Source organism: Alnus glutinosa, chromosome 1 (assembly GCF_958979055.1).
Source record: "Alnus glutinosa chromosome 1, dhAlnGlut1.1, whole genome shotgun sequence".
Classification (NCBI taxonomy): domain Eukaryota; kingdom Viridiplantae; phylum Streptophyta; class Magnoliopsida; order Fagales; family Betulaceae; genus Alnus; species Alnus glutinosa.
In genome coordinates, this window is record NC_084886.1 from 2,228,646 (window position 1) to 2,254,693 (window position 26,048).

General features: G+C 36.3%; 4 protein-coding genes across 5 annotated transcripts; 1 reads left to right on the top strand and 3 right to left on the bottom strand.

The window, feature by feature from the left end:
• Positions 1–1,565: 1,565 nt before the first annotated feature.
• On the bottom strand, positions 1,566–4,786 carry LOC133865269 (glyceraldehyde-3-phosphate dehydrogenase, cytosolic-like). Its single transcript, XM_062301648.1, has 12 exons — positions 4,661–4,786; positions 4,537–4,569; positions 4,344–4,444; positions 4,134–4,249; positions 3,942–4,041; positions 3,616–3,762; positions 3,454–3,514; positions 3,247–3,344; positions 2,925–3,067; positions 2,701–2,784; positions 2,057–2,146; positions 1,566–1,853 (listed from the first exon to the last, which is right to left on the bottom strand). The coding sequence occupies exons 1-12, from the start codon at positions 4,662–4,664 to the stop codon at positions 1,808–1,810; spliced, it is 1,023 nt and encodes a 340-aa protein (XP_062157632.1). The 5' UTR covers positions 4,665–4,786; the 3' UTR covers positions 1,566–1,807.
• Positions 4,787–8,674: 3,888 nt separating this feature from the next.
• LOC133858485 (uncharacterized) lies at positions 8,675–11,827 on the bottom strand. 2 transcript variants are annotated; one of them, XM_062293961.1, is made up of 5 exons: positions 11,667–11,811; positions 10,301–10,376; positions 9,450–9,661; positions 9,319–9,364; positions 8,675–8,990 (listed from the first exon to the last, which is right to left on the bottom strand). In XM_062293961.1, the coding sequence occupies exons 3-5, from the start codon at positions 9,609–9,611 to the stop codon at positions 8,944–8,946; spliced, it is 255 nt and encodes an 84-aa protein (XP_062149945.1). In that variant the 5' UTR covers positions 9,612–9,661; positions 10,301–10,376; positions 11,667–11,811; the 3' UTR covers positions 8,675–8,943. The 2 variants fall into 2 exon arrangements, with proteins under 2 accessions (XP_062149945.1, XP_062149944.1); XM_062293960.1 differs by lacking the exon at positions 10,301–10,376 and having other exon boundaries at positions 11,667–11,827.
• Positions 11,828–14,903: 3,076 nt separating this feature from the next.
• LOC133858469 (uncharacterized) lies at positions 14,904–16,234 on the top strand. Its single transcript, XM_062293940.1, has 3 exons — positions 14,904–15,073; positions 15,613–15,701; positions 15,896–16,234. Exons 1-3 carry the CDS (start codon positions 15,032–15,034, stop codon positions 16,041–16,043), a joined length of 279 nt encoding a protein of 92 aa, XP_062149924.1. The 5' UTR covers positions 14,904–15,031; the 3' UTR covers positions 16,044–16,234.
• Positions 16,235–17,701: 1,467 nt separating this feature from the next.
• On the bottom strand, positions 17,702–24,201 carry LOC133865277 (putative ABC transporter C family member 15). Its single transcript, XM_062301658.1, has 11 exons — positions 24,085–24,201; positions 23,012–23,902; positions 21,507–22,930; positions 21,308–21,394; positions 20,616–21,218; positions 20,349–20,513; positions 19,787–20,081; positions 19,142–19,662; positions 18,997–19,060; positions 18,640–18,879; positions 17,702–18,377 (listed from the first exon to the last, which is right to left on the bottom strand). Exons 2-11 carry the CDS (start codon positions 23,844–23,846, stop codon positions 18,250–18,252), a joined length of 4,362 nt encoding a protein of 1,453 aa, XP_062157642.1. The 5' UTR covers positions 23,847–23,902; positions 24,085–24,201; the 3' UTR covers positions 17,702–18,249.
• Positions 24,202–26,048: the final 1,847 nt, after the last annotated feature.

Below are 26,048 nucleotides of genomic sequence, written 5' to 3' on the forward strand. Positions count from 1 at the left end.
GAGGGGGATGGGAGCCACCTCTGGTGGCGCGTGAGAGCCACGCGCGGCCAGAGGAAGGCCTCTCGCCAGTGGGAGACGTAGGAGCCGCCGAAGTACGCCGCAAGACGCGGTGGGGAGAGGCGGCGGGAGGAGACGTGTTCCACACGCGCCAGGAAGATCCCTGGCGCGTGTAGAAGACGCTCCGGCAAGTGGGCAGCGGTGGGGGGCACGACGACCGTTGACGGACTCGGAGGACGCCGGCGAACCCACTGGTGAGGCGCGTGTAGTGTGAAAATTGGCCGGGAAGTGTAGATCTAAATCCTAAGATGTCGACCCAAAAACCCAACCAAAAAATGCACAAAACACGGTGGAAGGAGGCGGGATAAACCGGTGAGCTCTGTGTTGAGAGCAGAACAAGAAGAACTGGAAATAGGTAAGATAAATCCGGTACAAAGCCGGCTCTATGGAACCGGAGCAAAGCCGGCATGGTTTGAGAGAAAGCTCTCAATCTTATTTGGGTATGGGTTGGTGGGATGTTGGGTAGTTGTGGGGAGGGTGAAAGCATAGCAGAAAACGATGGAGAGGGAAGCATAAAGCTTCCCTCCCATGGAGGGAGCACCAGCAGCAAACTAGCAGGAAAAATTTTAGAGAGATAAGCTTCGCCTTCTCTCTAGAGTCCAGACAACATATTAATTCTTCTTTTTATAGTTCTGATTGAGGCTTTGATTTAAATGCTTTTGTTTTTTTTTTTTCTTGGATGAATAAAGTGCATAGAGAAATGCTAGGTTTCTTACATAAGCTGCTGTGCTAGGAAGTTTCTCTCTCTCTCTCTCTCTCTCATGTTTATAAGGGTAACTAATTGACATATAAGGTTGAGATTCTCTTTGTTTGAGACCATAATCCATAATAATTTCTCCCGTTATTATTTTAGCCATAGAAGGATGTTTATCATGGGAAATGAATTATTTTTGTTATTTTCTTCATTGTCGTTGTGGAAACAGAGGCAGGTTATTATTGATGTGGCCCGTTGCTCTGTCTCTGTCTCCGTCTCAGTCTCAGACATTGTGTGGCCAATGCAAATTCTTGTACATCTTTCAAATCCACAGGTTCTCTGTCACGTAGTAAAATATTAGCCGCCTTGGCTTTCCCCTCTTTCGCATACGGCATATCCATTGAAAGGAGTACTGGACCTAGTACACCCAGGTGGATTGCTTTAAGATATATTTGTAGTGAGCCATCAATAGGGCGGGGGGTTAATTGTCGCACTCCATTTCGGCTGCTTGGGCCTTCACAATTCCCTCATAGCCATGTGACCTAATTGAATGAACTAATGAAGTATGTTTGGCAGGTAGGTGGCCCTCATTCTCAATCAAGCTTGCTTGAATTCCACATTCAATACGTTCTAATGGTTCGTTTCAAAATAAGTCCATCAATATTCTCAATCACTCATACACCTATTGCATGAAATACCTCAAGTAAGCTAGCTTGCCGCAGAAGCCCAAATTCAAATGTTCTCTGGTGCAGTTATAATTAGTTCAGAATACTGAAAAGTAGGAGCATAATGAAAGAAAAATACAAAACATTCATAAAGATCAAAACCCTCTAATGCTTATATTTAGCTGATGCTGTTCCAATATGCATTTTCTTTTAATTAAAACGAAAGGAAATTCCCTAAGGACCAAAAGCCACCTCCAGCAGCAGTCAAAACAGAAAAATACCAATAATAAGACTCAGGTTTATTCCAAACTCCTAATGGAGTACAGCCATAACTAAACCGTAGACACAACAAACACATCAACAGCTGCTGCCTTCAATATCCAGTTTAGCTTCAACATACAGATGCGATGTGTGCAATCAAGTCAACCACACGAGTACTGTAGGAAAAAAAGAGAGAGAGAGAGAGAGAGAGAGAGAGAGAGAGAGAGAAAGGGTGTTAGTGAAGGGATCTAAGGACTAAGGAGAGGAGGAAGCTGAAAGAATCAAAACCAAGTCAACATGACACAGGCATAATTATAGATTTAAAACACTATTCTGGACCATCTTAGTGTGTAAAATATAGGGAAAAACATAGGATTACCTGTAGCCCCACTCGTTGTCATACCAAGAGACAAGTTTCACAAAGCCATCATTCAATGCAATTCCAGCCTTCGCGTCAAAAATGCTAGACCTGCATGATGTATATAAGAAAACATGCTTAGAAGTTCTGTTACTAATTGATTTCCAGACTAAGACATTGACAACAAAAACATATGGATGGCAAATAATTGCTCAGTAGAGTCAGTACATAATTATTTCAATGCTTTCCAAGAAGACAAAAAAAAAAGACCTAACAAAACCATCTTTAAACTCCTAAATTCAGTTTAAAAAAAATTAAAATCTTGTGCCAAATAATTGCTCAGTACATAATTATTTCAATGCTTTCCAAGAAGACAAACAAAAAACACCTAACAAAACCATCTTTAAACTTCTGAATTCAGTTTTAAAAAAATTAAAATCTTGTTGGGAAAACATAAGGGATACTTGCTGTAGAATCGCATTTACTGGCTCTACAAACAAAAGTGTAACATGGTTGTGTAGAATTATGGCTTCATTCTCAAGAAAAGGTACGAACCATATGACAAAATAAATGAAATTTAGATTGTAGCATATAAGGATGGATCCTTGCAAAACATAAGCTAAGCCAAACAGCTAGAATATTTTATATTAAAAACAATAATCTACCTGCTGTCACCAATAAAGTCGGTAGACACCACATCATCTTCAGTGTAACCCAAAATGCCCTTAAGCTTGCCCTCGGACTCCTCCCTGATCATTGACAAATCGAAAAAGTTGAATGTTAGAAGACTTGCTTCACGAAGTATGATAAGAAAGCATTCCCTATATACTCGTTCAATACAATAACGTTTGTGAAGTCAAGGATAAAAGAACAATACTCCAATACTCACTTAATAGCATCTTTTATCTGCTGATAGGTTGCCTTCTTCTCAAGCCTGACAGTGAGGTCAACAACTGAAACATCCACAGTGGGTACACGGAAGGACATCCCAGTCAATTTGCCATTAAGTACGGGAAGAACTTTTCCAACAGCCTATTTGAACACAAAAACACTAATCAATTAGTCACGCTGCTAAATAGAGTAAAACTATCAAATCATTGATCCAAATCTTGAGCTATACACTCCTAAAAATGAATACAAATTGCGATAGATAATTATGGACACCAACATTAAACAGCAAGCAAGATTGTAAATAAGAAGTAATTAACTACCTTCGCAGCTCCGGTGCTGCTGGGAATAATGTTGAATGATGCAGCTCGTCCACCCCTCCAGTCCTTGCTTGAGGGGCCATCAACAGTCTTCTGGGTGGCTGAATCACAAAACATAGCAACCGAGGATCACTACAACAATCAACCCCATATCACAATAATAATAAAAATGAGACCAACAGAACGATGATTATATGGCCAACAACTCACCGGTGATGGAGTGGACGGTGGTCATGAGACCCTCAACAATTCCAAACCTGTCATTGATAACCTGTACATAAATTTCATACGACAGAATTAATCACAACAATCACCCAAAAAATACAACCACGAGATGTGGTCATGACCATATAAATCGATTTCGAAACAAACCTTGGCAAGAGGAGCAAGGCAGTTGGTGGTGCAGCTAGCATTGGAAACAATGTCAAGCTCGGGCTTGTACTCCTTTTCGTTCACACCCACAACAAACATGGGTGCATCTTTGCTGGGAGCAGAAATGATCACCTTCTTAGCACCACCCTGATCACCAAAACAACCAAAGTCAACAAACCCACGACGACAAACCCATTGGATCAACCCCGATTCTTATTCTCTTTCTATACATTAAACAAAACCAATTGAATCGTACTCATGATAAAACATAAACAAATCGAATAATACTCAAAAGCAAGAATCGATAACAGAGAAAAAGAGCAAACCTTCAAGTGGGCAGCGGCCTTTTCCTTGTCGGTGAAAACCCCAGTAGACTCGACGACATAATCGGCTCCAGCCTGGGCCCATGGGATCTCTTCTGGGTTCCTGCAATCAACCGCACAAAAAAGTCACCGTTTGGATTCTCAACCCCCATTTCTCACCCCACCCAAAAAAAAAAAACAGCCGGTAACCCTTACCTGATGCCGAAAACAGCGACGGGCTTCTCGCCAAAGAGAAGAGTTTTGGAGTCCTTGACCTTCAACTCAGAGTGCTTCCAATGCCCGTGAACGCTGTCGTATTTGAACATATATGTCTGCATCACAATGATTACCGAATACACTCATTATTTGACCCTAATTTTCACAGATCCAAGTTTTCACTAACAATACGAACGGTATTTGTTTTACCATGTAGTCAACGGCGATGAAGGGATCGTTAACAGCGACGAGCTCAACATCGTTTCTCTGAAGAATAACCCTCGCAACCAAACGACCAATCCTTCCGAACCCTACATATTCAAACACAGCTCATCGGAAAATGATCCAAACAAAACAGTAACAAAAAAAAAAAAAAATTATAGTTTGGATCGGAGAAAATTACCGTTGATTCCGATCTTGATCTTCTTGTCTGAGGCTGTCAAAACAAACAAACAAACCACAAGGCCAAATAAGAGAGAGAAATGAATTTCATCAAAATGAAGGAAACGCGAAAAAACAAAGATTACCCATGATGATTGGTAGAGCTAGCGCTAGCGCTGGAAAGAGAGTTTGAGATTGGGACTGAGAGTGTGAGAGAGACACAGAGATTGAATGCAGGATGGACCGTGGAACTTGGGGGTTGTATTTAACGGGAAAAAGGTCTGAAACCGGTGGGTGGGCTTGTCACGTGTCACGTGACACGTTGGTGAATTATTTAGGATTTTTCCTTTTTTCTTTTTTGGAAGGGAAGGATTTTTCCTTGGGCAAAAAGAAAGTGACTTATTAGCCGCTGAATATGAAGCTAATTCCTGGATGAGCCGCTGAATATGAAGTTGATACCTGGATGAGCCGCTGAATATGAAGTTGATACCTGGATGAGCCGCTGAATATGAAGTTGATACCTGGATGAGCCGCTGATTTAAAAATGGCGGGTCACGCGCGGATGCGGGAATCCGGGCTCACGATTTGTTGCTTTGGGAGCAAGTTGCTCGCACTTGCCTTGTATGAGCGTGGGAATCAAGTTTTTTCTAGATTGGAATATTCGGACCATTTAGGTCGTGATTCGACTTTCGAGGGCGTAGCAAATTTTGCATTGGATTGGTGGAGGGTGGGGAAGTCAAAAGGGAAAACTTTAGGCTGGGGACCAATGGGAGAGAGCGTAGGTTGACTACGACCACGAGCTCATGTAGGCGTGACCAGTTGTTCAAAACTTGGGAAGTAAGTAAGTAACTACTAACTAGCGGTAATTGGAAAACATTTTGACGTCTTTACCACGCCATTTAGATTCTAGAATGTGATTACCATAATAATTTCTTTTAAAATTATCTTTCCCACTTTTAAAATTTATGTTTTACGAATGAGTGCTCAAATTACGCTGACCTTTGCTTAATACAATTGGTTACATTTGATTGGGATTGCATTTTTAAAAAAGTCTCACCTATTGAATTAGATTCATAATTGTACACTTTACCCTTGTACGCGGGCTTTTCCATTTTATTAGTCTTAAAATTGTTTTAAGAAAAGCATCTCAATTTATGTTGCATCACTAAAAATTAAAAAATAATAGGATGAACTAGACAATAAGTAAATTATCGTATTTGAAATGAAAAATAACCCGAAAAGTCAGAGTTTAAAATAATTATTAGCATTAGGCCTGACGGTCGCTATAATTGTTAAATATCTTTGTTATTTCATCTAATATTATTTAAAACAATCATTTGGTTGTTTCGATCAGCATTAGATTTTCTCGGAATTAATGCATGCACGGGAATATTATCAAGAAAATTGACCTTTTGGAGCGTGAAGCTTTGTTGCATCACTCTTGAACTACTGTCACCTTATAATAATACTTAATTTGATCTAATCCTGCTACCTACTATTCCAAAGAAAGATTATAATGACTGTTATTTGTTACTATATAGTTTATGTATGTATGTATGTATGGAGTCATGGACTGTATATAGGGCAGGCATGATACATGAAGTCATGCTCACAGTCACATGATGCATGAGTAATGAGTTCATCCCAGCCTTTATATATTTTGATTTAATTTTGTCACACCGACTAAAAAAAATTGTTAAAACTTTAATAAAAACATTCAGAAAAAGATTTAGAGAAAGCATGAAGGAAGCCCGAAGTAGTCGGGAAAAGACAGTAGTGTGATCCAATATTGCTGGCGAGTCATTAAAATATTATTCCAGATCTGAACTGTTTTATAAACTAAAATTATTTAATTAGACATACCCCCGAAGAACTATTATAATAATAATAATAATAATGTTGGCTAAATAAGAGTTGAGTCGAGATTTTTAAAGTGTAGTTTAATCGGTTGAGGACTACGCCTCATGAAGTGAAGGTCACTAATTCGAATTTCCACTTTCCCTCTTGCGTGGGCATGTCAACAAAAAAAAATAAAAAATAAAAAAAGTTGAGTCAAATACAAGCTGCACGGAACATGACGCCAGTCTTATTTTAACTTAATTTGCACCCACTTCAGAAAATAGATCAAATACTTATAAAATAATAATAATAACAAAAAAAAATTTAAAAATATACTTAATTATTTGATAAATTTGTGATTTTGTTTTTAAAATTATAGTTTCATTTTTAAAATCTTATGTTTTTAAAAACACTTCCTTGCATTCGATTTGATTTTTTTTTTTTTTTTTTTTTTTTTTTTTTTTTTTAAAAAAAAAAAGACATTTCCTCAATTTTTTACTTTCAAAATGCACTCTTAATTTGCAACAACATATGATCAAACGAACTTTTATATTGGAAAAACCTTCAAGGTAACGATTGGCGTGATAACAAACTACCCCGGCGCTATTTTTGGTTTTAGTTAATTTTACCAGGTCTTGTATGATAACTTCTATAAATAGTAAATATCTTCATTTATTAAGGAGTAACACCAAAATTAGACAAACTTCATTATTTATCAAAAATCTAATTGTTTTCACAACTTTCTAAAATAATAACAGCAACAACAACAATTATTATTATTATTGTGAAAAAGGGAAACCAAAAAAACATAATGGAATAGGATTATTTCCATTTCAAATGAAATGAATACTATTAATTTTATGGTCAGGATTTAAAGTTGATACATTTAGTAATATACATGATTTCACATTATATAATTTTTTTAACGGACGTGCTAACATTGACTTTATATACACAAATAGATGTATCAATTTTAAATCATGACCTTTCATTTAAAATGGATAGTATTTATTTAAAATAAATAGTATTTATTTCATTAAATAAAATAGAGAGGATCCTATACCAAACATAATAATGGCAACATTCGCTGAATTTTGCATTAATCTTATTCCTAATAAGGGGAAGGGGATTCAACCTCCCGTCTCTAAAACAAGGCAAAAGAGTTTTTTTTTTTAGATTAATTGACTCGTCCTAGTATCCTACAGCTTCTAATAATGTTAGTTATATATTAAAAATAATGAAAAGGTAAAGTCAATTAAACCACTTTATCCCGCCCAAGGCCGCAGCTAATTTGAGCCTTTTCTCTCCAACAAAACTTCAAAGTCAAAAGCATGTCTTTTTCTCTCTTGTACCATTCTTTTCACAAGGAATATACTTGGACATCTTTTTGTTCCTAATACACACCTTATTTTTGGTCAACATGCAATTATATGTTACTGTTACCTTTTTGAAATCTGTTTTGATTGCTTTAAGGTATTTAACCCTATTAATGAAAGCTTGTCTTACTTTACTATGGTTTGCTATGATTTGCTGGCCAATGCCCATTTTAATCGAAGCGGCTATGTTGTTAACAACAAACATTGGAACGGCCGAGCATTTAAGGGATCGTGTCAACATGTGGCTTTCGTTCGTGCGACCTGTTTAGGCGAAATTTCTAAATGTTTGCCACGTCATCTATGGCGATTGCCTTTTTTCGAGCCTTTGACCCTTGTTGCCCAACCTTATCGAACAAGGTTCTATGACCAATTTACAATCCCAAGATGATGAAGGCATCCTTTGGGTGATCTCGTAGTTCTTATGGGGTGGCGACAATGGAGTCGGTCCATAAAATTTCCTTCATTCACTACTGTTAGGGTTAAAAAAAAGATAATGTATCAACAATAGGATTGACAATTTTTGATATGACACGCGAGTCTGACACGAACACGACACGAAATTATAGAGTTAGAGTTTAAGCTAAATGAGTTAACAAGTTGACCCGTTTAGTGACCTGATTAACTAAACGAGTTGACGGGTCAACATGGTCAACCCGAATACCCACTCTGAATTACAAAAATCAGAATCCTAATCCGAAAGCAATCCCAAGCTATAAACATCATAATGCAAAAAAATTAAGTCCTACAAAGCCCATTCATGATATTATTAATCCTTAGCAATTGCAATAGAAATTAGGATTCGTGTCATGAAAAAGTAAAATTGGTGAACAAATAAGCATAACTCTATCTTCCTTAATTCCCACAAGCTCTATTTTCTCATATCTCGTTGAAAATCTTAGGCCAAGTGGTACACTCTCACAGCAAATAAACGCAAAAATAATCATGAATACTCAAGTATTTTCTCATTGCTCCTTTAAATTGCCTTTTGAACTGAATACAATCTAGCAAACTGTCTGTGATTCTGAGAAAACAAAGTGGTTAGAGAAATCTATCACCATATGATGTTGTTGAAGAATCATCAACAAAAACTTTTAACTCAAAGAACATCGGAGATGGTCATGCTCAATCAACTACATAAACCAAAACTTCATACATATGGTAAAGATGGCAATCTGCAGAGTTTAGCCCTTCTAAGCAAAACCCTAATTTCTCTGTCATTTTCTTTTTCTTCTTTCATTGCATGCCTTCAAAGCTTGAACTTCTGTCAAATATTTCAACAACAAAGAATTACAAAAGAAATTCAACAATTCGTCATATAAAAAAAAAGGTAATTCATTAAAATTAACGGATATACATGCATACGCATATAAGCAAAGAGATCCAACAAAAATTTCAAGATTAAATTTTCACTCTTTCAACAATAAAATTTAACCAAAAAAAAAAAAATGCTTTCTTGTGCATTTTTTAGAAAGTAAAATATTTGAAGAAAAAAATCCCAAGGACCCGAATACAATATAAGCCGCTGAACACAGAAAACTAAACCAAAGTAAAAACAAATTAGAGAATGAGATAGAGACTAAAGTGCATACCTATCTGGCAAGATTTCCAATTCCTGTCAGTTTTAATAAGACAGTCCTGCAAATTTTATGATCAAATAGGTTATTCATATCAGTCATATTGATAATATATATATACATATTATGGGGTTGGATTAGATTACCTGCAAGGACAAGTAGAGAGAGGAACACTCATTGAGCTGCTTTACGTTCTCATCGTCTTCGTCTGCGTCGCTCTGATGAAGAGCTGGCTGCTGCTGTGCTTGTGGTTCAACAAGAGACTGCTTTCGCTCACTTGGGTTCGGTTGTTGTGGCTGCTCGTCCATTTTCCACTAGTTTTCACACTTGTCCTCGTCTTTTCTTTTTCTTTGGCTTCCTTCAATTTTGAAAAGAATTTTTATTTTCAAAACCAAAATACATTTTTCCAAAAATAATTAATAAATCATTCAAAATATAAAATATTTTTTAAAATACAAAACACTTTTTAACTGTGGAGCATAAAAAATACTATTCACTTTTATAACATATATATATAAAAAAAACTCTTTTTAAACCTCGTTAAAAACATTGAACAATGCTAACAATAGTCAAATTATATTTAAAAAAATCTTATCTATAAATTCAAAACAGTAGTGTAGAGGAATATGATGCAACTATGGTCTTCAATAATTATATATGCCAAAGCAATATTTGTCATATATCAAAACAGTATTGCAAAATCAGCAAAAATAAGTAATTATAATAAACATATACTCCGTCCACTGACACATCTAGATGCGGTTCAAATGTAACTATAAAAATTATGTCGATGTGCTTCCAATGTGGAATATAAAAAAGTATAATTTACCTAAGGAGCATTTCCCAAAATCTCTCACTCCCGTATGAAAGATTATGTCAAGATTTTTCAAGCATATAAAACCAATCTGTATATTAGAATAACAATTTTAAATCCCATTGATTAATTTGTGAACGAGGGAAAAAAGTGAAAGATAACTAAGGGTGCAAGTTTTGCTACCTAGAATAAGCTCGGAATATATTGCTTGAGATGAGAAAGAGTTGATCCCACAATTCCATGTATAGCGAATAATACACTGTACAAGCATTAAGAGTTTCTAAAGAAGTCAAACTCTAAAATCAGTAGCATCAAACATTTAAGTATTTTTTGGATGAATAAGAAAATACATGTAGGCTCATACCATCAGTTTCAGTCCACCTTAATGATGGATTTCCAATACTAACAGGATTCATATAGATAAGGATGCAAGAAATCATAGCCCATTACTCATTTACAACTTAAAAGACATATTTCTTACTATAAACTGAAATTAGCACTGGTACTTAATCATCCAATATCATACACATTATTAAAACAAAGCTTTCATATAAATCAGGGTCTATTACAGCAACATATAAAGCAGTTCATATAAGATCATATAATATTCTTTTCCAATGAGACAGCAACAGATCGCATGCTCAAATCATTGTTGCAAATCAAACTCCATAGGAATAATCCCTTACTTCATCAGTAAACCCACTTATCTCAAACCTTCCATAAATATCAACCTCAAAAACACCCCAAAAGAGCTGTGAATCCTCACTAAATCCTCACCAATCTCTGATACATTCATTAATGCCCCAAATAATTTAAATTCTGATACTAGCATTCTCAAAACCAACACGAATGAAGCCTACCAACAAATAAATCACACCCAAAATTCCTACTACTTGCAGTTTACCGAACTTGACCATAAATAGTCGCAGGGCAACTAAAACATTTCCATTGTTCATAGAATGGGATGTAATAAAAAAGAAGAACCCTTCAAATCCTTTTGTTTTCAAAAAGTAAACGCACTTTCCAGTTCATAGTAGCCCAAACTTTTGATACACACAATGAAAATACTGCTTCCAATAAGTAATCACTGAAGAGACCGTTCTACCTCTTCGAAAATCACCCCAAAACAAGCCACCATCACCGTTCGGCCAAAGCCCCACCAAGCAACACCCAACCGAACAACCAAAGGAAAAATCCCCTCTCAAGTCTCAACCCGACCAAGTTCTACCATCCTTTGGCTGATACCCAGAAAAAACAACCCAAGACAAAACCCCCAAAATCAACATTCGATTTAAACTCCAAATCAACCGAAGAGAACCGTAAAAAAGAAGAAAAGAAAAAGGAATCATGGGTTATCTTTTTATATCCCGAAACAACTAGGGAAAAAAAAAAAGCAAATGGAAGTAGCATTCACCGTATGATAAAAACAAGAGAGCAATGAAGACAAACGTGAAAACCCAGATAGATAGAAAGATTTAAGGGGCTAAATAATCAAAATCCATCCAAACAAATCAATAATCATCGCTGGTGAGTAGCACAATCTGGGTACCTCAGAAGTTCCACCAAATGAGGGAGACAAGGTCGCAAGAATGAAGAGTTGCAACCCTACACAGTGCCGGAGAAGGAGAGAGAGAGAGCTTCGAAGGAGCAATGTCGAAGAAGAAGAAGTGGAGAAAATAAATAGGGAAAAGTCCACGTAATTATCAAACTAACACAAATTTACTCCCAAGCTTTCAATTGGAATTTGGACAAAGCTTTTTAAACCGCTAAAAATTGTCAATATTTCAAGGCCAGTAAAAAGATGAAAATAACTTTATAATTTTTTTAATAAGACAAAAATAACCTTAAAATTAGAAGAAGAAAAAAACGAAATTTAATTTTTTTTAAAATTAAACTTTTTAATTTTTAAAAAGAAAACAATTTTATTTTTTTAATTTCATTTAAGAAAAAAAAATTTTAATTTTTAAAATAATGATTTTTTTTAAAATTAATTTTAAAAAAAATGATTTTTTTTTTCTATTGATTTTTAAATTTGACCGCTCCAGGCTTTTATGTATTTCTTTTTTAAATTTTTGTTTATAGTTTTTTTTAAAAAAATAGTATTTCTTTTATTTTATGAAGTGTATTTTCATAATAGGGTAACATTGATAGTTTTTAGTAATTTAAAAGGACATTGTCCAAATTAAAAATTTAGAGAGGACATTGACAATTGGGTAATAATTTACCCAAATAAATAAGATAAATGAACTACTGAATTAGATGTGAGTTTTCTGGTTGACGAGGAAAGAGAGAAAAAGTGATGCCCACATAAAAAGAGAGATGGTATGGAATTTTTTATGATTAAAATAAACAATGTAGCTATCCACATTTAGTCCTACAAATTTTATTGTAAAAAAACGAAAGAAAAAGGGTGAAGTCTTCAAATACATTTATGCTTTGTTTGTTTCGACGTAAAATGTATTCCGTTATAAAATATTTTCAACGAAATCATTTTTCTGAAAAATAATAATATTCTTGAAAATATTTTTTGAGTGTTTGGCTATGAAAAAATTACCAACAACGAAAAACTACAAGTGACGAAATTCCAGTAATTGTGGTCAAAATTCGACAGCTTTGGCCAGATTCTGTCGCCGACCGATAAAATTCCTACTAGTTTCGCCGGAATCCGACTACTATTGCCATAATCTGGCGTTGTCACTGGAATCCGGCGCAAATGGCAGAATTTTGGCCAAAATCGTCAGAATCCAGCTATGGTGGTTGGAATCCGGTGCAAATAGCCAGATTCCGACACCGGCCGGCTGAATTCCAGCGACAGTGGCCGGAATCCAGCAGCTAATGTCGCTGGATTCCGGTGCCTGAAACCCAAAATCTGGAAACTTTCGGCGCAAATTTGGGCCCCTAACAAATTCTAATGTCCAGTGATAACGAATTCTCATGAATGTGCATGAAAAAATGAAGAGCTTAAATTTCACCACTGTTGTTTTTATGTTAGCCCAAAAAAAAAATACGGGGTAGCCATTGTGTTTTAAGATGATAGTTGGGATACGAGTAATTGAGGTGGCTTGGCTGGAGTAAAAGAGCCATTGTCGTGGCTTATTGACAAGAGAATAAGAGATATGCAGCATTATCAGGACAGCCTGGACAGGCATGTCAAAGCTTAGTGACTATAGTCACTGGACGGTGTGGTTTCATGTCAGCCCACACATTTCGGTGGGCCGCTGTATCTGGTTGTGTTCCTGCATTGGCCCACTTCATCAATTAGACCCTAATGAGTCCATTGGATTGGATTGACCCTTTTTTTTTTTTTTTTAACCTGTTAAAGCGAGCTGGGCCAAATGGGTTAATAACCTTACCTGGATGCCCAATCCTTAACCCGAAAACACCGATGTTAAGCCGCCACCACCTCAAGCGGTGGCTACGGCGAGGGGAAAATGTTAGCTTATCAAAATAATATAATAGAATAGTGGTGAAAAATTTAGACATATCGTCAACCATATTTGTTCAAGCAAATTAGTAAATAAAAAAACCTCTATAATATCTTTCAAACTATGCCTAATTATGTCATTAGACCGTATTGATGGAATAGCTCTTTATTTATAGTCTAAGTTAGGGACCTTCAATTAAAATTGAATCCTATTTATTACTCTTATCAAGAAATAAGAATTAAAATAAACATCAATTATGGTTTTGATTCCGCATATAATTTCTTATTTTGAATAAATTACAGAACACACGTAATTATATTTAATTTAAACCACAGTAAAAACATGTTACACATAGACCGCCCTTAATTATATTAGAGAATTTCTTAAGCAAAGTTCCTTCATCCCTCTAGCTAGTCTTTATAGTTAAAACAAAAGGGCGTACTAGTTGACCATTGTATGCAAGAGTTTTAATTAATTAATTTGCTATTTATTTATTTATTATTTTGTGTGGAGAAGAGAAAAGTTGCCGTGCATGGTGTACCATGATGGTATGTACAATAAAAGTGCCGTACCATGATTACCATCATGGTAGAGAATACTGAACTTTACATATATACCATGAGCTCTTTGTCATTTTATTTTATTTTATTTTTTAATATTATAAATGATATGTATCGTTATTTTATTGGCTTTGATGTAGCATACTAACAGAATTCGTCAAGTATTTTGATAAAATTTGACAACAATAAAATAAATTGTTATTTATGTATATCTCATAAACCTCTCAGTTTATTTTGATACTAGAAAGAGCTTATTACTGAAGCGTTTTCGTAATTTTATTTTTTAAAAAAAATTCACGTAAGTAGGGTTAGACGGGATTTGTACAAAAATTGTAAACGTGTCATATTTTTAAATAATATACTTACTACTATTTTATAATGATTTTACAATTTTCGAGACTTGTAACACTTTCCAATCATATCTTGACACGTGTTCAAAATTTAAAAGAAATCGGAAAATAGTAGTAGCTATATATAGTTATAAACTTCAATTTCTCTATTTTATGATTCTTTTCATAAATATATAATATTCTCGGAGATCTTTTTATTCCTAATTAATACACAGCGTCAGCCTGTTATTGGTCAGATACGTTACAGGCGAGGTATTACTACAATTCTACAAATTAAAATTATGTAACACAAACGTTTGGGAGGCGCATGCCGACTTCTGGACACCGAAAATGTAGGAGGAACCTTCCCCACCCCTCCACCAATGGAGTTTCCATCCCATATCACGTGTCAGCGCGCCATTGTTGACTCATTCATTTCCATCTACGCATGCCCTAGCTTCCTATATTTTCGGGCTTTGCATTAAAACCGTGGGTTGGCATATATATCTTCCGTGTTTTGTTTCTCTTTTGAAAGTTTTTCGGAGAAGGGTTCCTTCTTTCTGGGTTAGTCTCTTCTCTCGTCTCTCCTGCGACTCCGCCATGGCTTCTTCCTCTGCCGTCAACAGATGGTTAAGGCCTGAGGTACTTTTTTGTGTGATATATATATAGTGTAGAAAAAGAAAGGTTTTTGTCAATTGGTATTTTATGTTATTTTGGTTTCGAGCTATATATGAAAGAAAGCTGACATGTTTTGTTGTATTGCTATGTTATATGATAAATATGGATCTCTGGATCAGAGATCTGGGTTGGTTGGTTGGTGTTCTGTTTCTTTGATATTGGACCCTATTGTTTATTTCTTTATTCAGGCTTTAAAGATACTAATGTTTTGATAAGGCTTGACATGAAGCATGTTTGTCCATGATGATATCTCTGATTTGATTTGTCTCGTTGGACTCATTGCCATGAAAAACTGGTTGGCATGTAATTGATTAATATGTATTGCCCAGATCAAGATAAATGGATTTTAAGTCGTTCAACACTGCAACATAGCATAAATCAATTAAACATTAGGACCACTCATTTGCTAGGCTCATATATATGTATTGTGCAAAACTGTTGATACTTTGAAAGCAATACCTTATTGATGTTAATTTGTTCTTAAATTTTCCCCATTGGTATAGGTGTATCCACTCTTTGCAGCAGTTGGTGTAGCTGTTGGCATTTGTGGCATGCAACTTATAAGGAATATCTGCACCAACCCTGAAGTGAGGTATATATATGTTTTATGCTATTCTCTGTTCCAAATCTATTTCTATGATGATACAACAACGTTGTCATTTGTATCTCTGTGAATTCCTCTTTTATAAGATATGTTGCAATTTTTTTTGACATAGGTTGTAAGAAATAAAAAAGTGTACGTCCATATGCAATAGTTTAACAATCCAATTTGAATTGTGCTATCAGGGTAACCAAAGAGAACAGAACAGCAGGAGTGCTTGACAACTTTGAGGAGGGTGAGAAATATGCAGAACATGGCCTCAGGAAGTTTGTCCGCAGCAGATCCCCTCAGATCATGCCATCCGTCAACAAGTTCTTCTCAGATCCAAACTGAATCGAATGCTGGGATTTCTCCACCTTAGTAGAAATTTGTCTTTTGAAAATGGCGTTTGTCTGCTTATATAACTGATTGAATAGGAGAGAATGACATAAAATTTGTTTTCTAAAAGAAGAAATGAGAGGCCAAGTTGTTGGTGGCTCATCATCTTGACCATTGAATAATAAAGTCTATATTTGCACGCTGTACCTCGTCTTTCTTGTTCTTCCTTTTGTCACATCAAATTTATAAGAGGCTTATAATAAAAGATATAGTACGTGCCTATGAGCTCTTGTCAATTGAACTTGGTCCTGCAGGCAAAAGTTTGAGAATCCTTTTCAATTACCAAATGGTTGCGCGTGCATAAAGCATTTTGAAACCAATATTACCCTGCCAAAAGAAGAGTTGGGGTCCATGGACATGGAAAATGGATTTCGTTTTCCAGAATTTACAGAGATTGTATACCATTCACATATCTTCTGCAATGTGAAAAATGTGAAGATCACAAAATTTAACAATTAGAGTTCGATTAAGTAGTTTCCACATAAAAGGAAGGATAACATACTTTAGAGGTCATTGGGGTTTAAAATTTTATTAAGATGTGATCAAGTCACTCTTTAAAGTATGCCCGTTATCAAATTGTTAATCTGCAAACTTACCGTTAAAGCTTTTATAGGAAATTGTGACATTTTGTTGTAAGATCATGTCGGACCGAATAAAATAGCTCCACATACAAAAAAAGTGGATTCCACTTGACATACGAAGAAAAAACCAAAAAAGGAAAAAGTGGGTGGGTGTGTTGGTCACCCTACCCACCCATGCTCACTAACGATATGCCCACACCCTCCTTCGAGACCAGAATCCTCTTCAGTCGCTTTCAACTGGAGAGGAGCTAGGATCAGGATCCTCTTCAGTTGAGAGGAACTGGAGAGGAGCCGATCCTTTATATTTAGGAGTATTTTGTAATTTCACATGGTGTTAAATTACAAAAATACCCCTAAATATAAAAGGACCGGCTTCTCTCTAGTTGAAAATCAATTGGAGAGAATTCTGATGTGAGGAGCCGATTCCTTATAACATGAGGGCGGAATTATAATTTTATTTTTTATTTGAACAATTCTACCCTCGTGTATAAGGAATCAGCTCTTCTCCAATTGGTTTCAATCGGAGAGGATTCTAGTCCCTCCGCCAATGGGCATAAAAAATACAAAGGATCAACTATACTCAATTGACATAACATGAGACTTTAAAAATACCTCTTATATTTGGGAGTTTGATTTACAGTGTTATCATGCAAGAAGAAGAGCCTACTATGATACTCCTAATACATGGATGAACACTTGTTTGAACTCAAAGACATGGATAAGTTAGCTATCTGCCGGTTCGTTAGCAATTGGCTCCATGCTTTGCATTGATAACATCATTCCCGCTTTGAGCCATTATGTGTTAAAATATAAATTAAATGATTAAATTTATCCATTTTTATAAGCTTAAGTTTTTAGGATAAGTGATAATTTAACATGATACCAGAGCAAACGTCTTGAATTCGAACCCCGCTTTGATGTTAAAAGGTGGAATATTGCTTTTGAAAGCTTTGGCTATCTTATGATGATTCTCATCTTTTTAGAGGCATTTGCTTAAAAGGATTCAAACATTGAATACAGATTTTGGAGTTCGAGTCGGAGAATCTTTTCTTTGGAATCAGACACTCTAGGCCCGCAGCACTGACACGTTCATATATATGTTTGTAGAGCTTGGAAAGCACATGAGAGAAGTGTAATGATTTTCCCCATTTCTGAACTGAAACAGTTCTTTTTGTACCAACAATCTTCATGCTTTAGCTCACACTGCTAAACCACAAAAGAAGACGGGAAAGAATGGCTCAAAGAAGTTCTTGGGGGCGGTTATAGTTGTCCGCAATATTGGTCAACTCGATCTGTGGTGACAATATTTGATTATTTGGGCAATGGTGTTGCCAACCCAAATATTGTCTCATTTTATGACAAAAATGCAGTTAGAAACTATGTCAACGTTGTCATCTATGAATTATAGTTGTCTCTTTGTTTGCAAGTCATGAATCTTGAAGGTGTCAATTGTCAGAGCTGTTGCTGTCAGTCTCTTTTTAGCCCCTCGATCGGGGCATTTCCATTCGTTAGATTGTAATGATTGACCTTCTGGCTTGCAAGGGCGTTGCTGCAGTCTTCATCATAATCTCTGCCCTTCCTCAAGATAGTTCCCTATCGTGGTTATTCTTCTTGGATGATCTCCTCAAGAACTCAGTCACCAACTTTGAGAATGAAGATGAATTATCCTCCAGTAACTGAGCTGGGGAGCCATACTCTGCAACCTTGCCTGTATTAAGTAAAATATCAGCACGAATCAGCTCAAATAAATTCATAATTGATACATGCAATCCACATTAACTAATACCAACTTATTTAAAGCCAAGTTTGGATCTTTGTAATGAAATTAAATAGAATCTGTACTAGTTGCTTCATGCTTGCTATTATTAAAGTGCCAAATTCAATTTTATTTATCATAAGAGGCCAGGAAGTGAGTTGTTTCAAATTTTAAGATGGCATGAACTTACATTTTATTGGGTTTCTTAGCATACCTTCATCAAGAACTAGAACCAATTCATTGTCGATAACAGTGGGTATACGATGAGCCACAGTGATGACGGTGCATCCCTTTGTCTCATCTCTTATTGTTTGTTGAATTAAACTATCAGTTGCAGAATCAATCGAAGCAGTAGCCTCATCCAACACCAGAATTTTTCTCTTCTTGAGGAGCACCCTGGCCAGGCAAACAAGCTGCCTCTGTCCTACACTCCAATTTCCTCCATCTTCGGCAACTGCATCATTGCCCAGATTCCAGAACCAACAAAAAAGAAAGAAAGAAAGCTATTAAAAAGATAAAATGACTTTTGAAAGATACTACTTTGCACCATTTGATTTGCTAGTTTCTATACCTGGTGCATCAAGAAGCCTTTGATCTTGTTTCACCATCTCCGCGAGATGACACTTACCGAGAACCTGATGATTAAGTGATGTCAGTGAAAGAAAAAAAGAGAAGTTTCAGATGATTCTTTCAAAGAAGTGTTTTCTAATTCTAACCTCCCAAATTTCTTGATCCGAGTGCTGTTGTAAAGGATCAAGATTACTTCTGATGGTTCCTTGAAACAAAGTTGGGTCTTGTGGTATTATACCCAACCTAGACCTTAAATCCTGTAATCCTATCTTGCAAATGTCAACTCCATCAATAAGAATGCGTCCTCCCGAAGGCTCCACCACCCTGAAGAGAGCTTGAATTAAAGTTGACTTTCCACTTCCTGTCCTGCCCACAACTCCAATTTTCTTCTCTCCTGGGAAGGTGCAAGTGATCCCTTTGAGAACCACTGGGAGAGCAGGATTATACTGAACTTGCAGGTTTTCAAGCTCTATTCTCCCATCTGTTGGCCATTCAGGCTTTGGCCTACAGTCTTCGATCACTAGAGGCGCTTCACTTGGTATGTTAGTAAATTGAAGAATTCTCTCAACTGATATCATTTTGTTTTCAACATTGCACATATTCCATATAACCCAAGCTTGAAGAACATTTAGGTTCAGACCATAGGTAGCTGCCAGTCCTGCCAAGCCTGAGATAGATCAACCAGTGCATTAGTTCACCATTGACATTGAATGGAGTGAGTTGAAGCAATTTCAAACAGTGGCAAATATAGGAAGAAGGAGGTAAGAAAAGGAGGGAGAGGAAGAACTTACTGGGGTTGACGGCTGACCTAGGCAGGCCCACCAAGATGATCAGAACAAGGAAAAACACCAGGTTGAAGAGAAAGTTGATCCGAACACATAGCCATTCCATTGTGGCAGAATTGTAAAAGGCTACCCGAGAATAATCATCGATCAGGCTCAGAATTTTTGTCAGGAAGCGATCTTCCTGATTAAAACAATGAATTGTTGCTGCCCCAGAGACTGATTCCGAAAAGTGATGGAGGATTGGAGCCTTATGAATTCCAACCATTCGGGCTAGTTCTCTGGCAGTAGTAATGTAATAAGCCTGCATAGAAGTTGAAAGAAACACAAAAGTTTTATCCATTGTGCTTGAAGCATGTGAGTTGTAAGAAATATGAGTTTCAAAGATCGAAAGAAAATTATGCATGCAGCATACATGTTTATTATATTTAGATACTACACATGCTTTCTATTCATTGTACACTACATGTATCATGATGCCACTGCAGATTTTCTTTGTAAACATATAGGTTTAATCATGGTGAAGCTGTTAAAAAGCAAAATATAAATTTAAAACAGGACTTGTTCTTGCCTGATACCATATGGAGATTGCAAGAATGGCAAGGAAGAGAGGGAAGACTTGCCACGCCACATGGGACATAAGGATGATGATACTAAATAGCTGAATAAGTGCAAATGCCAATCCAGCTAATCTGAAGGGAATGTCTGTGTCTACCGTGCTTTGATCTGTAGAAGACTGCAATGATTTGAAAAAAGAAAAAAGGAAAGTTATTTTGGAGTTTCGTATAAACTTCAAACAAAATCAAAACTTTCGATTTGAAATAAACAAAATACAGACCCTACTAAGGATTCGACTTGAAGGCGTGGAGTCAAAAAAGGAAATGGGTGCTCGGAAAACTGATGTGATCATTCCACAGAAGAGACGCTGGGCAGTCTCAACAGCAATAGTTGCCAGCAAAACTGCCCTTCCCAATATGAAGATTGAGCTCCCACCAGACAGCAGAACAAATATCCCTATCAACTGCTTTCTACTGACCTTGCCTTCTACCTCTGTTGCCCATGCCATCCAGTAATTGCTGCCCATCTGTAGTCCCTGAAAGAGAACTTGACAGAGAAGGATAACGGGAACTAGAGCTCCTTTGTAAGCGGAAGTGACAAAGGTTGAGTAAACACTCCATTTCACTCTACCAGTTTCTGTTTCTTCTTCTTGAGATCTCACAGTAAGTTTCTCATTCTTGATGGGCCCTTCAAAATTTTCTTCTGCAACTTCTATCTGATTCATAGGAGAAGGTCTACTGGTTAAGGAGTTATCATGTTGGTATGAGTTAACATGGTTCAGTGATTTTCTATGAGCATCCATTTGTCTAACAAGTTCACTGCTAGGATCTGCAATCAGATCTTCGTACTTTCCCGACTGCACTATCCTTCCATCATTCATCACCTATTAACAGCAAGAGATAAGTTGCTTGAGAGGATAATGTTCTTAATTTCTTATGGGACATGGACAATAAAATAATTCCAATAACTTACCAGAACGATGTCCGCAGCATCTAGAAATTCCACTTGATGGGTAGCATAGACCACAGTTTTCTGGGATAAGAGTTGCATGAGACAATTCTGCAAAAACATTCCAACTTTGATCGAAATCCATCTCATGGTGCATGACCAACAAAAAATAAGTTTTACTCAAAGATAAAAATAAAAAATAAAAAATAAAAAAACAACTTGCCTTGAACAAATAGGTTCCAGTATGTGCATCAACAGCACTGAAAGGATCATCCAAGAAATAAACATCAGCATCACTATAGACAGCTCTTGCCAGTTGAATCCTCTGCTTTTGTCCTCCACTTAAGTTTATCCCCCTCTCTCCAACTACGCTCAAATCTCCCCCTAGCCACATCTTGATATCCTGTTTCAAAGCACAGGCTTCCAATATGTCCTCATAAAAGGCCTTGTTCATTTCCTTGCCAAACAAGACATTCTCCCTAATAGTACCAGTTTGAATCCAAGCACTCTGGGGCACATAGGCTTTTGTTCCATAAATCTTTATTCCTGCCCCAGAAATCCTAGGAATTTCACCGATTATACTGGATAGTAGGCTTGATTTTCCTGATCCAACTGGACCACAAATTGCAACCTTATAACCTTTCATTATATTCATCTTCTCCATTATTTTGATTGTAGGCCTCTTTGATTTTTCGTCACCTGTTTCCCAAGTGTATTCTCCTGCCTCAAATTCAATCGCAATATTGGACTCTGCTGAAGTATGATACTGTAGCAACTTCTTTTGATCTTCTTCTCCAATGAAATTCTGGATTCGATCAACTGAGACTTTCGTTTGAGCAGTCATGGATATAAGCTCTGGTAGGTTGTAGATAGGTTCTTGTAGAATTCGAAAAGTGGCTAAAGCTGAGAGGACCGTACCTGCTGTTAATGGTGTGTTCAATACAATGCATACACCAAAAGTGATTACTGAAACAAAAGTTGGAGAAGCCCAAAAGAGAAAGGCCACTGCTGAGCAAGTATAGAGGTATCTCTCCAGCCAGCTTCTCTCAGTTTCCCTAAGATGAAGGAGCTTCTTCCGGAATGTGGATTCCCATGAGTGCAGCTTCAAAACCCTCATGCTCTTCAAAACCTCTGAAGTCACTTTGATTCTTGAATCCTTAACTTCCATGATCTTGGAGTGAAGCCTTTCTTGAATATTGGCCAAAGGTGTGTTGCATAACATAACCAAAATGGTGGCAAAAAGAGCAGCAATGGATGGGGCAGCACCAAGATTCTTGTAAAGAATGATCAGGGCAAGAATTACCTGGACCGGAAGCAACCAAACTCCATGAATGTACCAGCAGAAGTCTCCAATTCTTTCGGCATCCACATTGATTAAATTTATTGCTTTACCATTGCTTAAACCACCATACTTAATTGATAGAGACTTCTTGTAAATCAATACCATTAGAGCTGCCCGTACTTGTATACTAATGCGCTGAGCACCAAAATACCATTGTCTTTGAGTTACTGACTCCACTGTCTTTGCGAAGAAGAGAAAGAATGCAATATTCAAACCATTGAGGATGCTTGAATCATTCCCCGACAAGAAATTCACAAAGTTTGAGATCAGGAGAGGACCCATGTAGGACGCAATTGTGTTGACTCCTACCAAAAAAGATGAGCAAAAAAAGCATATAAAATCTGTGGAACGGAAAATAAAACAAGATTACAAGAAGAAAGTGGTACCTGCAAAAGCTGCATTTGTTAGTAAAGATTTCCATATGGCATAGGCTATGGCTTTAGGCAGTGAAGAATCTTCGAATTTCTGCTTTCTAAGCGATTCCTCCAGCAACAAGGAAGCATCTTCTGCTGTTTCAGATTGAGGAACTGAAGGAATATGAGGCAGTTCAAGTTTTTGAATTCGACCTATTTTAAAAATAGGATTTAGCCACTGGAAGGTGACTTGGCTCCAAATTCCAGCATTGGTGAATCCAGCTGAGGAACTTCCATTTTCCTTTCGAAGTAAGGGTTCTACTATGTCACTGCGTTTTCTGGTACAACTACTAGGAAAAGCACTAAAACAAAGCACTAAAGCCAAAGGAAGTGAAGTAAAATCAACTATGTTAGGCTCCGGCATAAAAATTGGCAAATCCATGGATCTCAAAAGGGTGATAGCATAAATGGAGAGAGAAACAGAATCAAAGACGCAGGAGAAAACCCACCACAGAGTGAGGACTAATGGCCATCTTTTGTCTTCTCCAAGAGTTCTTTTCTTAGCATAGATTGTAAGTAAAGTTGCTAAAAACCAAGTCATGGCTAAGAAGACATATTTACGAGCGATATTCCTATGATTCCAATATTCAAACAAAACAAAACCAAGGTACGAAATTGAGACCATGACATTAGAAAGAACAGTAATTGTAGTGAAAACTCTATATCCTCTCGTTGGTCTCTGTTCCAAATTTACATCACCACTATCTCTCCTTTGTCTCCAAACATCTCGCAAAACCCATGTGAGAAAAGCTATCACAAATGCTCCATTGACAACCTCCAAGGAGATATCCATAACGACCGACTCCATACTTCAAAGAATCCCTAGCTTGGCTAAGAACTATCAATGAAGGGAGAGAAACAGACCTGCATATATATAACTCCTCATATTAAAATGACAGAAAAACAGTGACAACCCAATTCAGATAAGTAGCCAAGCATTGATGGAGAAAAAAACAGAATTGAAATTGAAATTAATTCATGAAACCATAACAGATTCAGAGGATGAGTTAAAAAAAATAAGTAGGTCCTGTTAAAGAGGAGAAAACCTGTAAAAATATGAAGGACGCACGTGGCTCTTTTAGGGTGGTGACAAAGAGGTACAGCCGCTTTACACATGGTCTGGTGAAAGCCTTCATAAATAGCACAAAAACCATCCTCATCGCCAGAGTCAGTGTCGGCCAATCTCTATTCCTCTAAGCTCTGAATGAAATAAAAATGTTAGAAAATTTTAATGGGGACCAGAATCATAACCGTCTCTCGCATCTCTCTGATTTTGTTAATCATGTCTGATGTCTCTTTGCAGACTTGAAATGTGTTCATGCATGTCTTCATTTCGAGGTTACACATTTTCATGTTATTTCTTTTTCTTCTTTTATTTAATTTTTTTTTTTTTCTGAAAAAAAAAATGCGAGAAAAACAGTGCCCACTTTCACTTTCACTTTCACTTTTTCTTTTTAAAAATCAAATTTAGTCTTTAAATTTTTAATTTTAACAATTACGTCCTTCAATTTCTTCTAATTTCAAATAGGTCCTTCTTCCAAATTAGTGTCGCCACTCTTTTAAGAAAAAAGTTGTTTTCCATTGTTTTAATTAGGATATATATTGATCATTTAAAATAATTGTTTCACATGACATATGACGTGACAAATGAAGGGAGTTAATTAATTGAAAAGTAAATTAAATTAAAATAATATAAAAAAGGATTATTCCATAAGTATCAGCCCGGAATCATAGACCTATTGAATACTGGTTCAAGTGGACCCCTAATAATATAAGGAAATAAATAAATAGCGAATATAAAAAAAATAAAAAATAAATAAATAAAATATTTAGCTCCGTCATTCTGGATCTAGTACTACGAAGAAAGATTCTTTACTGTTTGATTGATTTTTACTGCATGGGGAAAGAGATCATGGCCGTCGGTCCCGCCAAATGGCGACAATAGAGTATCGGTGTCAAAGATTTCACTAGGGCGTGTAACTCACAGGGGGGTTCGGACTACTCAGCTTTCCTTAATCGATCTGGAGACGTGGTGGCTTGGGGTGGGCGTGTGGAGGTTGAACCCATGCAGCCAAAAAGTGTGCCCGCCTCGTGTCAATATATACTAGGTGTAACAGCAAACAAGAACCCTAGAAATTACGCCTTTTTTTTTTTTTTTTTTTTTTTTTAAAGTGTTTATTTATGCAACAAGTAATGCCATAAGAATTCAAGTCCTTTAAAAATTGAAATAGTTTTTAAAATTATTATTGGATCAAAATCTAATGGTGATTTATTACAAATATAATGATAATTTTAAAAGTCACATCAATTTTAAAATAACACAAGTCCTTATAGCATTACTCGTTACTCTATGATGTGGTAGTGTCAATCAATCATTTAACTTTTTATTTATTTTTTAACAAAAGCTAATCTAAAGATTGACTAGCACTGCTACATTGGAATGATAAGATCGTAGTGAATAAAAAATATGATTTCTAACATGTGATTATGTAAAAAGGTCTAATTATTATTAGTCAACGTAATAAGTGTTGCTATATTAATTTGTAAAAAATTTATAAAAGAAAACTACAACATACCTAACGACACTCATAAAGATATGATGGGTAGGAGCCTTTCCTTCTCTTTTTTGCATGCTCTAGGGACTTGATGATTAAGCCATCTTTACAAATTGAATATTCATCAACAATATGGGGATATGATGGACCGACGTCGTAGCCCACATTATCTTTACAACTTCAGTTATTTTTGTCAATAATATATATATATATATATATGGATTTATCTTTATAAATTGAGTTACTCACTAATAACACATGGCATTGGACCGAGTCTAATCCTAATATTTGCAATTATTGGAAGCTAGACCCTAACAAAATCCATATTCTTTTGCAATTATTAAACTTTGACTCTACACAAGTCACAAACCCAATCCAATTTTGCATCCTGCGATTAACCAGAACCTCCCTATCAATCCAAAAATTAATAAACATCTCACCCACCCACTTCTCCC